General features: G+C 36.8%; 1 protein-coding gene across 3 annotated transcripts in view; it reads left to right on the top strand.

The window, feature by feature from the left end:
- CLCN3 (chloride voltage-gated channel 3) overlaps nt 1–15,748 on the top strand; it is an 86,231-nt gene that overhangs the window by 32,608 nt on the left and 37,875 nt on the right. For 2 of the 3 annotated variants that reach the window (XM_008155227.3, XM_008155229.3), the window contains exon 1: nt 1,708–1,916. The exons of the other annotated variant lie outside the window; for it this stretch is intronic. In XM_008155227.3, the coding sequence (XP_008153449.1) occupies nt 1,838–1,916 (79 nt within the window). In that variant the 5' untranslated portion in view covers nt 1,708–1,837. Of the gene's footprint in view, nt 1–1,707; nt 1,917–15,748 lie in introns of those variants that run through there. 3 annotated transcript variants of the gene reach the window in all.

The raw sequence follows: 15,748 nt of genomic DNA, 5'->3' as shown, positions 1-15,748 counted from the left end.
ATTTTATAGGGAAGGTATTCTTCCTCCTCTAGCTAGTGCTAGCTAGCTATCATTTTCATTTTTCCTTTGTGACCAAGTTGTAAGTCAAGAAAAACAAGAGAGTGTCTACAAATACCAGGAAAACTTGTAGTTAGATTTTCATTTTATATAATGGCATGAAAGAATGGAAATAGTATCATAAAAATTAAATTATTTATGAATGTCATATAGCATATAGTTTTTAAAAGTTTTATAATAGTAGAACTTTATCAAAGGACCACAAAGGACCAAATTTAATGTAATAAAGTTAGTTCTTTGGCAAAGCTTTCCTTATCTAAAAAAACTATTTCCTAGAAAATTTAAAAAATACAAAAACAAAAAAACTCACATGGTCAAATCACATTAATAGCCAGAATAAGATTTTATGGTATGAATTCTAGTCTGTGTTCCTTTCCTAAACCCTTTTCTGCAAATCCTAGGTGGAATTTTATGAGGTCTGTCTGTATGATGTTCACACTTTTTGAAATATAAATACTTTATTTAACCTAATTAAAAAATACCTTAAATAACTAAAATGTGACTCCTCTCATTTTTTATTACCCCAGTTCTCATATAAATGCCTTGAATTGGAGTGGACCTCAGAGGTTGGCTCATTCAATACTTAGGAAAATAAATTTTATGGAACCCCAATTGCTACTAAGGAATAGTACATTTTTATTTAGTGGCACTTGCAGCAATATTGCTATTTCAGAAGGAGAATGTCCTAGTCTAGAGGAAATCACCTTAAAAGTAGCTGTACAAATGATGAGCATCAGCTTTTTTTTTTTTTAATGACAGTTTGAAACAAAAAGAGTTGCTTTATTTACGAATTTCATAAACATTTCCAGTAAAGACCCAATTGGAGTTATCTTTTGAGACACATTTTACTAAAAGCCTTTTTTTAAAGCACAAAGTATTTGTGAAATAGGACAAGTAGGAAGATAGGAAAATCTCCTACCTACTGAATCTGTTTTTGCATTGTTTCATAAACAATAGCCAAATTACTTACTATGTTAATATGTTTTCTTTATTCTGAAAAGGTGGAATGTCTTACTGGTTAGTTCTTGAAAGAAGGAAACAAGAGGCTGCTGAATGGGATTAGTGAGATAAAATACTTTTCAACTGCTCAGTTACTAAATTTTCTGAACCCACAGTAGAGGTCTGAAGTACATTTTAGATAATTGAAAATTGACTTTTAAAACCAAGTCTCTTGAAGCCTTTGATATGTTCTAGTTCTTTATGACTTACCTGACAATACTATATAAAAATTAGTACCCGTATAGTATAAAATCACACAGCCTTAGAGTGTGGCTCCCTTTTTTCTACATTAGTAGGTATAAATGAAAAGGGGCATTGTCTACATCAGAATTTCCTTTTCACATCTCTATATTAAATGCTTTGTTCCCCTGTATATTTATCTTAAAATCAAAAAGAAATAATGCTCTGTTGTCTTTCTGTAGTTGCCACCGACGCTATGGAAGCTCTATTGTGAATGCTTTAAAATTCTCAAACCAGTTTTGTCTGTTATACTTGGAGCTTAGTCATCATCATACGTAGCAGGACCTGGTTAAGAAGGCTGTTCCGCCTCTAAGCCTTGCTAGATTGTAGCCACTAGCAACCAGGCTGCAATAATTTCCCTTTGATGACATCATCCACTGTGGAAGAACACAGTTGCTTTAGCGAGTCGAACTACATACAGTTCTAACCCTCATCAAATATGGCATCTCCCTTGCCTGCTGCAGCAGGGGTGGAGGAAATGCCACTGTCTTTTTAAGCTAGCAAGCTTTTCTTTTTCTTCTTCTTTTTAAAAATTCTAATCATGGATGCTTCTTCTGATCCTTATTTGCCTTATGACGGGGGAGGAGACTATATTCCCCTGAGGGAATTACATAAAAGAGGTAATATCATCCCCTTGCTATGAATCCACTGTGGGTATGTTTTGCATGCGGCTGGGCGGTTCTCTAATTGAAACAGGTTCTTGGTTGTCCTTTAAATACTTCAGTATGTTGTTTAGTTGGCCTGGGTTGTTAGCTAGGGGCAAATGCAACCTTCTGAATGTTCTGTAGTCCTCTCTGATTGTTTTCTCTGTGCAGATTAGTACTGCTTCAGATCACATCGGACTCCGACTCCATCTTCTGTGTGAAATCCTCTTTCTATTTAACTGGGAAAATAAATTAATCCGCTTTTACAGCTAACTAATGTAGTGTTGATTGGCACCTAAAAAATAATGTTTTCCTTCCTTCGGAAAACTTGTTTCCTTTAATTTATACAGGGAAATCAAGTGTGTCTGTGTACCTTTATATTTCAGCAGCTGCCAATGACCATGTAGTTTTCACGCCACAAAGTAAATTGATAATAAAAGCTGACTAGCATTTTAGAACACTGAAATGACAGTAAAGATGAACACATTTTTATGTTAATATTTTTCAATTGATTAACATTAACTACATTATCTTACACAGGTAGCTTTTAAAAATTGATATGATAAAAAATATAGGGTAATTTTTACACATCAGAAAAAATAATAGTCAATGGTTTGTAAAAACCAGAAAAGCACCCAACATTCACATAAATCTTTTGGCAGGTACTTAAAACTGATTACATGTTAATTTAAACTGCTTTTTATTTATTTTTCTTAAACTGGTTATACTAAAACTAGGCTGTTGGCAATTGTTCTAGAAAAATAAATTGCCACTAAAAAAAACTATCTTAGGTGACTTTATGAGCCATGTTAGTTTGAATTACTGCCTAATATTATAAACTCATTTTATGTTTTAACCCAAACTTATATTTATGAAATAAAGAAGTCATGATTTTCCTGAGCATATTTAGCCTGTTTTATTTAAAATATAGTTTCTATTCTGACAACACTTTTTTTTTTCATAAGTTCCATTGGAAATTTTTTCATTTTAATTTCTTTTTTGATTAAGGTATTGCATATGTGTCCTCATTCCCCCCATTACCTTCCCATTGAATTGAAAAGTTAAGATAGTCAACAAATATTTATTGGTTGCATTGTCTGCTAGATACTATTTTAGGCTCTGTACAGCTAGATACTATTTTAGGCTCTGTATAGCTCTGTACATTATATATCCTATAGTATTCTGTTGTTAGTAAAAGCTTGTTTTTCAGATTTTGAGAAAAACTGCACCAAGGATAATGTTACATACACAGTATTGTGCTTCATACAGAGTTCCCCTCTTAATGAAACATATATAATTACATATATATGTAAAATAATATGTATATAATTTCAGAACACTTGGGGAAATAACCAAATGAAGAAGAAAATAAAAGTTTTTCATAATCTTACCACCCAGAGCTGTTGCCCTCCCTCTCCCCCCCAATTCTTAGTGTGTGCATTAACTTACTTTTTCCTATGTTACCATCATCTTTTTTCTGTTAAGGCTATCTTTAAACAGGAAGCAACTTGGATGAATGGTGACTGTTCAAATGTCACAGTATTTGTTAAGTAATTAAACTGTAAAACAAGACAAATTATGTTTTCTTTGAGCTATTACAACATCTTTTTGTTGATAATAAACCAAAAGACCTAGGCTTGAGAAACTTAAAATTGTCAGTGTTAAGCTTAACCATCTTTGACGTAACTTACTTATAGAGTTCATCTCTGTATAACATATGCAAATAATAAAAAATAAGCCTAAGTCAGTGATGGCGAACCTATGACCCGCGTAGCCATTTCTGATGACACGCGGCCGCTGAGGCAGCCACGTGCCGAGGATGAAACATTTGCTGCTCCTGAGGATGAAACATTTGCGAAATAATGTTTTTTCCTCAAAGTGACACACTACCCGAGTTATGCTCAGTTTTTTGGCGAAGTTTGACACACCAGGCTCAAAAGGTTGCCCATCACTGGCCTAAGTGTATGTGAGAGTAGGCATGGTTACTGATACAGTTATTACTAAAATATAGGCTTTTTGTGTCTATTATATTTTCATTAATAATCCTTTAGGGATCTTGCTTAAGTCTAAATCAGTCTTTCTCTTGGCAGCCCAGATAGATTCCTTGTCCCTTGATGAGACTTATTCAATTAATATAAGCTAATGTTATTTGAATGTAAAATTGTGTCTTTGTAGTACCAATGAGTTAGTTATTAGGCTTTCTTGACTGTACTTTAGTATCTGAGGGTAAAAGGTTGCTTTCCATAATTTATAAGCTATTATAGCCATGGGTCAACACAAAGGAACTAGAGATGTGGGGATAAGCAGCTAACATAAATCAAGAAAACTGAATCAGGACAAAACAATGACTAGAAATATATCTTCAGGCTGATAAAAGGTGAAGAGGCAGACAATGGAAGTATGAAACTGTAAAGTAAACATGAAACTCAGAGTATTAGAGTTAGGATTACCTTTTTTGGAGTAAATTACATTTAATACTATTCTAGGTGAGATGGTAAATGATGTAGCTTCCTACTTAAGTGAATAATATAGAAACTGGAAATGTCAGTAGATTAAAAATAGAATTAGTTAATATATTGTTGATTAGAAATTATGACATTTTAGAAATAGCCATCTTTTGGGGTAAATTTCCTACACAGAAGCTATCAAGTTCTTTCATGAAATGTCTCTTTCATTTAAAAAAAAAATCTTTATTGCTCAAAGTATTATATAAGTCCCCTTTTCTCCTCATTGATCCATTGTAGCCCACTCCCACCCCCATCCACCAGTCTCTTTCATTTTTGTCAGGGAAAAAAAAACAACTTGCTTTATTTGGATTGTCAGTTTTATACTTTGACTTCCTTCTTAATTTGTTCATGAAGTTTAATTAGTTGCGGGGGCCGGGGGGAAGGAGGGGGAAGAATTCTTTCTTCTACCAGGCCCTATCTTGGATTTGATCTTTTGGGCCTTGAGCCTGCCTCCATTTATTCCCTGAGGGATCTTTAAAACTTATTTCAGTATTAATTGTTTCATTCAAAGAATTTAGTTGAGCTCTTGTATATGTATAAAGCACTACTTGGTGCTGTGGAGAAAGATGGTGGTACTAATAGTAATATTAATAATAGCTAATACTTAGTGTAGAATTTACCATTTGCCAGATACTGTTTTAAGTGCTTTAGGTGTATCAGGTCATTTATGTGTAACAAATCATTTTAATCCTCATTGCAGACTTGTGAAGTATGTATTGTTTTAATCCCCATTTTTCTGTTGACAAAACGGAGGTAAGCAAATGATAAAAGTCAGGATTTGATCCAGAAGATTTGGCTCATACTCTAATCATGCTTCTTACTACATATATATATATATATATATATATATATATATATATCCCTGTAATAACCTGGCATTTTGAGTCTGGAACGAGCATAAGAAGGCTTCCTAAGTTAAAAACAAAGAAACAAACCCCAAGGAAGTTAATAAATTTCTAGGGAATGGTGTAGACTACATGTTCTCTGGGACTTTACGGGAGGAAGAGATCAGTCTCTTTTTGACAAGTGTTTTCAAAGTAGGCCAAGTCTTCAAGTACACAAGGGAATTTGATATGACTTTCCTGGGGGAGAGGATAGAATGAGTACATGCTCTGGTGGGAATAAATGCCTCGTATGTTGTTCCCTGATTAGTTTTGCTATATAAATGGGTCATACAAGGGATAATATAGAAAGGTGGGAGGTAGAAGACCACCAATTCTAGGGGAAACTTGAATGCCAGACTAATAACAGTTTAAACCACAAAAATTGTGACCTTTCTATTGAAATAAAAGTTTGAGGTCTGTTGTTTTTTTTAAGTTTGTACTTGATATCATTTCTTGACATTCATTAGCTAAGAGATGTATTTAAGTAGTTTTTTTGTTCTTATTATAATAGATGAATTTGTTCATTTTTATTTCCTCCTAAAAGTATCAGTAGTTCACATTTTTTGCACATTATTTGGAAATCCAGGTGCTAGATGATATTCTTACTGCCATAGGGATATTTTGTAGGCTCTTTGTAAAATGATTGTAAGTATCCGGTCATTGTTGTGCTTCTGTTACCTCTAATCTTTTAGCCAAGTAGAAAATTAAATCTGTTCTTACAAATTAATTCATCTAAGTGTCTGTGAATTAAAAGAACAAAATAAAGATTCTTTATTTGATGTTAGTAACTCTTTGTATTCTAAAACAATACAAAGCCTGTCTTTAAATTTATTTGCCCACAGTATCTGAGTTCAAAATCTTCAATAAAATTTGGTTCAGATTACTATCTTTAGTTCTATTTTCTAAAAATAACCTACACTTTACTATGATTAATTTTATACCATCTCATGGCGTGTTGTAAGTCATAAATGCTTTGTTTATTAAGATTTCATAATGTGAGCAGATTTGCCACATAGATTAGGTTTGTAACTTTGGTTTGTAACTTTTTTCCCAGCATGAGGACTTTTCTTTGTGCTTACACAAAGGCACAGGAGACGGATGGCTTACATTGTATTTTAAAGTTTGTTTTTAATAAACATGTTTAATTTGTAATTTTTTGTAGTCTCTTTCAAACACAATTAGATAAAAATGGATTTACTTTGGTTTATGTCAATTTATTTCTCATTCTATTTCAGAGAAATAAAACAGATTTCGTAATTTAAAAAACTCATGTAATATATAAATCATCTTATATACAGAGATAATAAATGAATATGGAATTTCTTTCCAATTATACAAATGTTTTGATATCCACTTTATTATCTCTACCTTTATTTTGGGGTGGCAATAGAATAGAGAAGAAAACAGTGAATTGGGTAGTAGGCTCAGCATTGCTGCTTATTGGTTTTATGTCTTTGGTCAACTTCTTTGGGATTTGGTTTTAATTTCCAAGTCTTTGCAGTTTAAATGGATGGCAGTTAAATATGGCTGGATGGCAGAATAGATTTAAAGAGTACATACTTCATTTATCCTATTCATTTATCCAGCAGACATTTAATTGACCACCTACTAAATACTAGGCATGGTGCTTGCCGTTACCCTTTTAATCTTTCATTTGGGAGTCTGCTAACATTCTGGAACTTCCACTATCAACTTACAACATTTACTTTCCCCTTCCTCACCAGGATGAACTTTTCTTATCAGTAAGGTCACAGAGGGAGGGAAAAAAGTACATTGGGGACTAGACTTCCTGCTCTTAATATACAGAAGAAACTGGGTAGTTGGGCAATATGTAGGGTTTTGGATTTCTGCCTGTCTTCTTTCATAATTAAACAAAATATTAAAGATGTTTTATATGTGTGTGATAGGACAGTAATCTGCATTATGAGCTTAAATGATAAGAATCACTGCTGTCACATCTTTTGAGATCAATCCTAGAGGTAATAATAATTTTAGGAATAAATATATAACTAGTTTTTCATGTAAAATTGTTATTTGGATATTCCCCTTTGAAAAAAGACTTAGGCTGCTGACTATGTGTGGCTTTGAAATTTACAAAAAGCTCAGCCTAAGGTGAAACCATGAAGTAAGTATGTTTATTTTTTTTTAGCTCAGTTTACCAAATATATATTGAAGGCCAGTTGGTGGGAATATAAAGGTTTTTATTGATGAGAAAGCAGATAATTTCATTAATGTTGTATTCTCTAGTTAAGTATTTATCAAATTTCAGTTTTTAACATGTTGGTTATGAAATCAATTGTGTTTGTGACTAGTATTTTAAAAAGAAGTGTCAGAGTATATGCCAAATAGTAAGTATATTAAACTTCGGTTTTACTTCCGTATGTATCTGTATACTATGTCAGTGAGAAATGCTCTTGGCGTGGGCCAGTCAAACAAGTTTGAAAACCAGTTTCTTAAGTATACAATTAGGAAGGCAGTTAACACTTTCTTTTTAGGCAGTATGTCTGTGGCCTAAGCTGAGTCTGGAACAACCTCAAGATGAGAATGGGGTGTGTTACTGTCCCAGACCGCTCCTAAAGCATAGGGATGTGAGTGCTGGTAGCAAAACTGTGCCCGTGATTACTATTGCAACATTTTTTCATTGCAATATTTTAAATAATATAGGACAAGTGGTTTGGAACCAAAGGCAAAGAGGGATGATGGTAGTGATGGATAGGATTGTATTGTCTGAAAGCTAAATGCATGGGCACAAGTGTTTTGGGAGAAGGCACCACCTAACTTGGAAAGGAAAGTGTCCAGATATCATAAAATATACAAGCAAACAAACCATGAGATTATTTTTTAGGCAGTATTGCATAGTGGTAAGAAATGCCTTTGAAGTCAAACTACTTGAGTTTGAATCCCTCTTCCATTACTTACTAGCTTTGTACCCTTGGGTGTATTTCTTAATTCCATACCTTGTTCTAATTTATAAAATGGAGACAGTGATACCTATCTCTTGGGGTTGTGAGGATTAAATGAGCTAATAATACATGTAAAGTGCTAAAAACGATGTCTAGTACACAGTAAAGTACTCAATATAGTTGTTTCATTATTCTTATTGACACCAGATAGATAACGATTCGTTGCCTCTAGGTGGGAAAGATTATTTTAATTCTGATGTAATCTAGTTTGTTTTTTTTCATTTGTCAGTTATATTGCCTAATCCAAGGTCACAAGGATTTACTCATGTTTTCTAAGAAGTTTTATAGTTTTAGCCCTTACATTTTGGTCTGTGATTCATTTTTAGTTAATTTTTGTGTATGGTATGAGGTATGGGTCCAGCTTCATTCTTTTGCATGTGGACAGCCAGTTGTCCCAGCATTTGTTGAAAACACTATTCTTTTCCCATGGTGAAAATACTACTTTAAATAATAATGAATATTACTTTCTACAGATAATATAAAAACTTTTTTGTTGAGATTACAAATACTAGTATATAATGAATTTGTGTTTACATAGGTATGCATGAATTTTATAAAGTTCTGTTTCTAGGGAAAAATAAACAAGGCATAAAATATTATTAATAAAGTTATTTGCAAGAAAGTTACATGCCAGTTACAGCTCAATGACTGGATAATTTCTCCCACTTGCTGAGGTATTTTAGTGTTGGTAATACTTGAACTATGAAATATTGTTGGTGATATTTGATTTGTAAAATGTTCAATTATGGAAAGGTTGATTATTGACCATACTTTTTTGGATATTAGTTTTTATGTCCATGTCAGGTATAATGAATTATATTATCTGTTAAAAATCTATAAGATTTTTACACAATATACAGTTGTAGCAGAGCTCATTAGTCAAATTTGTAAGATTCCACCCCCCTTTGTAATATTTTCAGTCTTTTAGTTAATATTATAATATCTTATGAGTAATATAATACATAGTAATATAATATAATAGGCAGTATTGCATAGTGGTAAGTGTTGTTTTTTTATTTAATTTATTGATTTTTGGACAGAGGAAGGAAGGGAGAGAAACATCTACTTGTTGTTTCACTTATTTTTACAATCATTGCTTGATTCTTGTATGCTATTGGCCCGGTACACGGAATTCATGCACGGGGGTTGTCCCTCAGCCCGGCCTGCACCCCCTCCAATCTGGGACCCCTCAGGGGATGTCCGACTGCTGGTTTAGGCCCGATCCCTCTCACAATCCGGGACCGCTGGCTCCTAACTGCTCACTTGCCTGCCTGCCTGATTGCCCCTAACCACTCTGCCTGCCAGCCTGCTTGCCCTCAACTTCTCCCCCACCTCTGGCTTGCTTGCCCCCAACTGCCGTCCCTGCCAGCCTGCTCGCCCCCAACTGTGCCCACTGTCGGTCTGATTGCCCCCAACTGCCCCCCACTGCCAGCCTGCTCGCTCCCAACTGCCCCCCCTCCTGGCCTGATCACCCCTAACCACCTCTGCCTCGGCCCCGCCACCATGACTTTGTCCAGAAGGACGTCTGGAAGGTCTCCCAGTCTAATTAGTATGTTACCCTTTTATTAGTATAGACTAGAGGCCTAGTGCACAAAATTCATGCATGGGGCGGGCGGTTGTCCCTCAGCCCAGCCTGCACCCTCTCTAACCTGGGACCCCTCGAGGGATGTCTGATGGGCAGTCGGACATCCCTCTCACAATCCAGGACTGCTGGCTCTCAACCCCTCGCCTGCCTGCCTGCCAGATTGCCCCTAACCACTCCCCTGCCAGCCTGATTGACACCTAACTGCTCCCCTGCCAGCCTGATCGATGCCTAACTGCTCCCCTGCTGGCCCGATTGCCCCTAACTGCCCTCCCTTGCAGGCCTGGTCCCCCCTCAACTGTCCTCCCCTGCAGGCCTGGTCGCCCCCAGCTGCCCTCCCCTGCAGGCCTGGTTGCCCCCAACTGCCCTCCCCTGCAGGCCTGGTCCCCCCTCAACTGCCCTCCCCTGCAGGCCTGGGTCCCCCCTCAACTGCCCTCCCATGCAGGCCTGATCGCCCACAATTGCCCACCCCTGCTGGCCATCTTGTGGTGGCCATCTTGTGTTCACATGGGGGTGACCATCTTTGACCACATGGGGGTGGCCAACTTGTGTGTTGGAGTGATGGTCAATTTGCATATCACCTCTTTATTATATAGGATTATTATATATAGGATGCCCTGGCCAGGGATCAAACCTGCAATCTTAAGAGTATTGGGACGACGCTCTAACCAACTGAGTTCCCTGGCCAAGGTCCTAATGATGTTTTAAATGCCAGAATATTTGAGCAGAAACAATAGCTTGAGTTTATTGATTTCCTACTGTTTGTCAGATATATGTATGATTTATCTCTAGTCCATATACCATATTCTAAAAGTGGGTGAGAAATCCAGGTACCTCTACGAGGTGCTGGATCATGTAGTTAATAGGTGGCAGAGCTGGAATTTGAGTCTAGGTCTTTCTGATCTGAAAGTGCATTAAGGTCATGGGATTTCTCTACCAGGCACTGAAAAGAAAGTGATCTTTTCTCCAATCTTTTTCATTGCTGTTTTTCAGCCATTAGGTAGTAGAGGGTAGTCACTGGCATCTGGTAGGCAGACCTCCAGAAAAGTTGTTTTAAATTTTTTCTTGTTTTAAATTTGGGGAGGTACTACTTTCAGATCACACCTTCTTCCAGTCCACGATCTCGCAGGCGTCCTCAAACTACGGCCCGCGGGCCACATGCAGGTGTTTTTGCTGTTTCGTTTTTTTTACTTCAAAATAATATATGTGCAGTGTGCATAGGAATTTGTTCATAGTTTTTTTAAAACTATAGTTCGGCCCTCCAACGGTCTGAGGGACAGTGAACTGGCCCCCTGTTTAAAAAGTTTGAGGACCCCTGATAGGGTCTAGGTAGCAGGAGCTATCCTTTATCTTTTTGAAATTCAGTTGTTAAAATTAATAGACTCCTACTGTCTTTGTGTTTCTCTTCTCAAGGTTTACATTTCCAGGAGATACAGTTTGATTAGTTTAACTTGAATTATGTGCCTTTTTCTTTGCTGGAATTAAGGCCTTCACCAGGACTGTACCCAACGAGAAATAGAAGTTTCCTAAAAATAATTGGGTTCTGTTAAAGAAAGGGAAAAGGTTACCAGGCGAGCAGAAACAAGGGTCCATTATACAAATGATAACTAACCCTAATCTGGGGATAGTTACTGGACAATGTGTTTATTTGAAATTTGGAGATATATCTGGTTATTAATATTGAATATCTAGGTGTTGACTTGGGAAAAAGGTTAAAAACAAGAAAAAAGTGAAAAAAATTAATTGAAACCTATTCAAATCTCTTCTGGTTTTATAGCTAACCATTTACTCTCTTGCAAATGTTTTGTGAAACACCCACCCAAATTACAGATGCTATGCTCAAATTAACAACAATATATATATTTTTAATTTCCTCTTCTCATGTCCACCAGACACCAATTGCTTTCTGTTGTGTTCTCCCAGAGAGATGGTAATACTTTGAAATTTATGGGTTGTTTAAGGTTTTCCTCATCCACTTGTGTTCTTGCCTGTGATTTTTACAAATATTGCTCATTTTTTATTTGCTCTTTTGTTTTGATATCCATTTATGTTATTTTTCTTCATAAGCAGATTCAGGGAGATTCAAAAACTGTATTAACCCCATGGTAGTTCCAGAGTCTTTATAAATACCTTTGCATCCATATTTCTGCCTTATCCTCTTTCTCTGTGGCTGGAGAATAGTAAACTGAAGGCAATCTTTAAATGCTAATTTAATTGATTAATTGGACAGAAAAAATTAATTCTTTTTACTATATCTTTTGTGTAGCTATCATCAAAAACATTATTTGATCTCAAATTAAGAGCATCACCTATTGTAATACAAATATACAAAGATGTAAATTAAATAAATGCAGAATAGTTATTAGATTAAAGAAAATTCTGAGGTACCTGATGGTACACAGAAGCCCTATTATATGTTTCATTTCTCTTTATAAGGGTTATTAGAGGACCCGGCAGTTGGTGGTCATGTAATCACTGATTTTCTATTCTGATTTTGGAAGTTTTGGTTCTCTTTGTAATTGATTTACAATAAATCAAACTTACATTTAATTCAATAGAAATAAATAAATAAATAAAATTTAATTGGAAAATAGGATAACTAAGTAAGTATACCACCATGTTCATTTCATGTGCTGTTTGTAATACAAACTAACCCAAAGGTTTATTGTATGTCACAACAGATAAATATAGTAATCTGAAGTACACTGAAAGTGATGTGCAGTATGCAATTAATGATTTGAGGTAGTTTTAGAATGTCTGCCTAGTAATAAAAATATGCTAAGTAGTGAAAAGCTTATAAATCAGTGTGGCTAGTATAATAATTTATATTTTTGGTTTATAGGAAGTTTTAAAGGCTGAAGCCAATTGACAGTCTAACTATTGTAACTCTCTTATTTACTCATTCCCTCCCCTTGTTTTCCCAGCAAACCCTATGTAGCTATGTAGAATTGGTTTTTCATCTGTTCTTTTTTCAAGCCATGGCTTATTAACGCTAATAAGCCTTTTTTACTTAAAGTCTTTTAAAAGCCATAAACCTATCACTCACAACTCAAAGGTATTGGCTTTTAAGATTTTGCTTGTTATATGAGTTTCAAAAACTGAAATTTGAAACTCAAAAGCTATGATACTGAACCTTGTTCTCTGACATCTGCTGTATTTCTGCTCCTGTGGCTATGGATGTCTCACTGAACTGGTTTGGGGGAGATAGGTGGAGAGGACAAGGAAGTCATGTTGGTGAGGAGCCTTGATTAGCAGTTCCAAGAGGCATCCCAGTGTATCTCTACTATCTTCACAGATAAATAAATGAGCTGCATATGCTTAGAGAAATGGGAAGCCCAGGGCAAATCATGTCATTTTATGTTAATAAAATCCTAATATATAAAAACCCTGGGTTCGCCAAGACTGGAGGCTCAACCAACCAGAAGTCAGTCCTGCAGTCAGCGCTGGGTTGCCGTGGTGACCCAGCACTGACTGCTATGGCAGCAGCATGGTGACCCAGCACTGATTGCTGAGGGGGCTGCGAATCAGGCCTGGAGAGAGGCCTGAAGAGAGAAGCAGGGTCTAATTCGTAGCCTCTGTGGCAGCTGTTGATCAGCACTTGCCTCTCTCTCTCTGGGCCTGGCCAGCATCCGCACCTCTATTTCTCTCCAGACCTCCACCAGGGCTGCTGATCAGCCCCGCCTATCTAATCAGGCCCCGTTGATAGGCCCAGAATCGCTGACTGGCATAGAAACTGACCAATCAGAACCAAATCCAGGTGAACTGTGAGGAGCCAATGGTCACCTAGGAGGTGGAGCTTTTGACGCTAACTGGCATAGAAACTGACCAATCAGAACTAAATCTGGGTGAACTGTGAAGAGTAAATGTCTGCCTAGGAGGCGGAGCTTTTGATGCTGACTGGCATAAAAACCAACCAATCAGAACCAAATTGGCTGGCAGAGGAGGGAAGTTGGGGCGAGATCAGGCTGCAGGAGAGGGCAGTTGGGGGCGAGATCAGGCCAGCAGGGGAGGGCAGTTAGGGTTGATCAGGCTGTGGCAGGGAAGGGCAGTTGGGGGCGAGATCAGGCCAGCAGGGGAGGGCAGTTGGGGGCAACCAGGCCGGCAGGGGAGCAGTTAGGTGTTAATCAGGCCGGCAGGGGAGCGGTTAGGGGGTGATCATGCTGGCAGACAGAAGCAATTAGGGGCAATCAGGCAGGCAGTCAGGCAGGCAAGCGGTTAGGAGCCAGCAGTCCCGGATTGTGAGAGGGATCTCCACAGGGATCGGGCCTAAACTGGCAGTCGGACATCCCCCGAGGGGTCCCAGATTGGAGAGGGTGCAGGCTGGGCTGAGGGACACTCCCCCCCAGTGCACAAATTTTGTGCACTGGGCCTCTAGTACAACTATAAGAAGAGCTCTTACTGAGTATATAATCAGGGAAGTGCAGCTTCACCACCTTGGTCTTCTAGGCTCCCTTTCCGATATCTGCTGTAGGAAAGCCATATTATAATTTCCAAATTAACCCTTGTAATAATATTTTAGGAAAGAAAGAGAGATGTACTTTATATATGAAGAACTTCAATTTGTGCAAGTTCTATGCTTCATTCATGCATAAAATGAAGTTAGTTAACTTATACTGTTGCTTATAAAAATTTTATTAACACATATAATTTATATTCATCTCATTTTAATATATGTAAGTTAAACTCTATACAGATCTGGTTGCAGTGAACTATACACAAAGAAATGATGATAGGTTGGGAATATCTAAAAACCATTGTTATTGTTAGGAAACATAATACCTTTAAAATTACTCCTAATGTGGGATGTGTGGGTATTCTTGTGATCCCATTAGAAATGTGAATGTTCCCTACCCAGTTTAGAGTATGAGAGAAAATCTTTCCTATTTTCCTTCTTTGTGCTACTCAGATTTCCATGTTTGGCAGAACAAGCTATAAAAGAAAATATATGAAGTGTCACACATATATTAAAGTAAAAGACTGAATATTTTTTTAGTGGCCAGCCAATTATATTTAGCAGGTTTTTGCAATAATATACTTTAAATTAAAAATATTTATTAATTTCACAGTCAATATGGTATCCTTCAATTGTCAGTAATAATCTAGTACAGTAAGCAAAAAACAGGATACAAGGAGAAAGGTACTTTCCTCTTCCTGGAGGTTCCATTTAATTATATTTACTAGAGTCCAATAAATATTCTAACCAGCTCTATCTCAGCAAAATGTTTTTATTTTCATACCCAAATCTATCTTGTTCACTGTCCAAGCTAATATGACAGTAAGTCATAAGAAGGACCCAATCTCTAAGGGAAAATCTGTTTCTGTGGGCTTCCCCAAAACCAAGATCAAGCAGTATTTCCCTCTTTACTGTTTTCATCACCTTTGCTGTGTCAAGTAGAAGCAAGTAGGCATGAGGGGACAGAATGACCTTCAGGCAGTCTGTTGGGGACACAAGCTGCTCTGGCTAATTTCCACCTCAACATGTGCAATGGCAGCCTTAGATATTCTAGTCTAATGGACACAATGTGCAAGATCTAAAACATAATACATTGATCCACAAAGTCCTTTGGTTTAAAAAGTGTGAGTCCTTTATTTCTGGTGTTCACATATTTAGAATTACTGCATATAAATGTTACTGAGCTGAATGAGAGTTCATCTGCAGGTTCACACAGACTGAAAGAAATGTATAAGCAGGAGTTTTTAGTGGATGAAAGAATTCACTTTATATTTTATTTTAAAAAATATATATTTTATTGATTTTTTTTTTACAGAGAGGAAGGGAGAGGGACAGAGTTAGAAACATCAATGAGAGAGAAACATCGATCAGCTGCCTCCTGCACACCCCCTAATGCGGATGTGCCCGCAACCAAGGTAC

Source organism: Eptesicus fuscus, chromosome 6 (assembly GCF_027574615.1).
Source record: "Eptesicus fuscus isolate TK198812 chromosome 6, DD_ASM_mEF_20220401, whole genome shotgun sequence".
In the NCBI taxonomy this organism is placed as follows: domain Eukaryota; kingdom Metazoa; phylum Chordata; class Mammalia; order Chiroptera; family Vespertilionidae; genus Eptesicus; species Eptesicus fuscus.
Note: the sequence above shows the minus strand (reverse complement) of the source record. Positions and strands in the feature narration are given on the sequence as shown.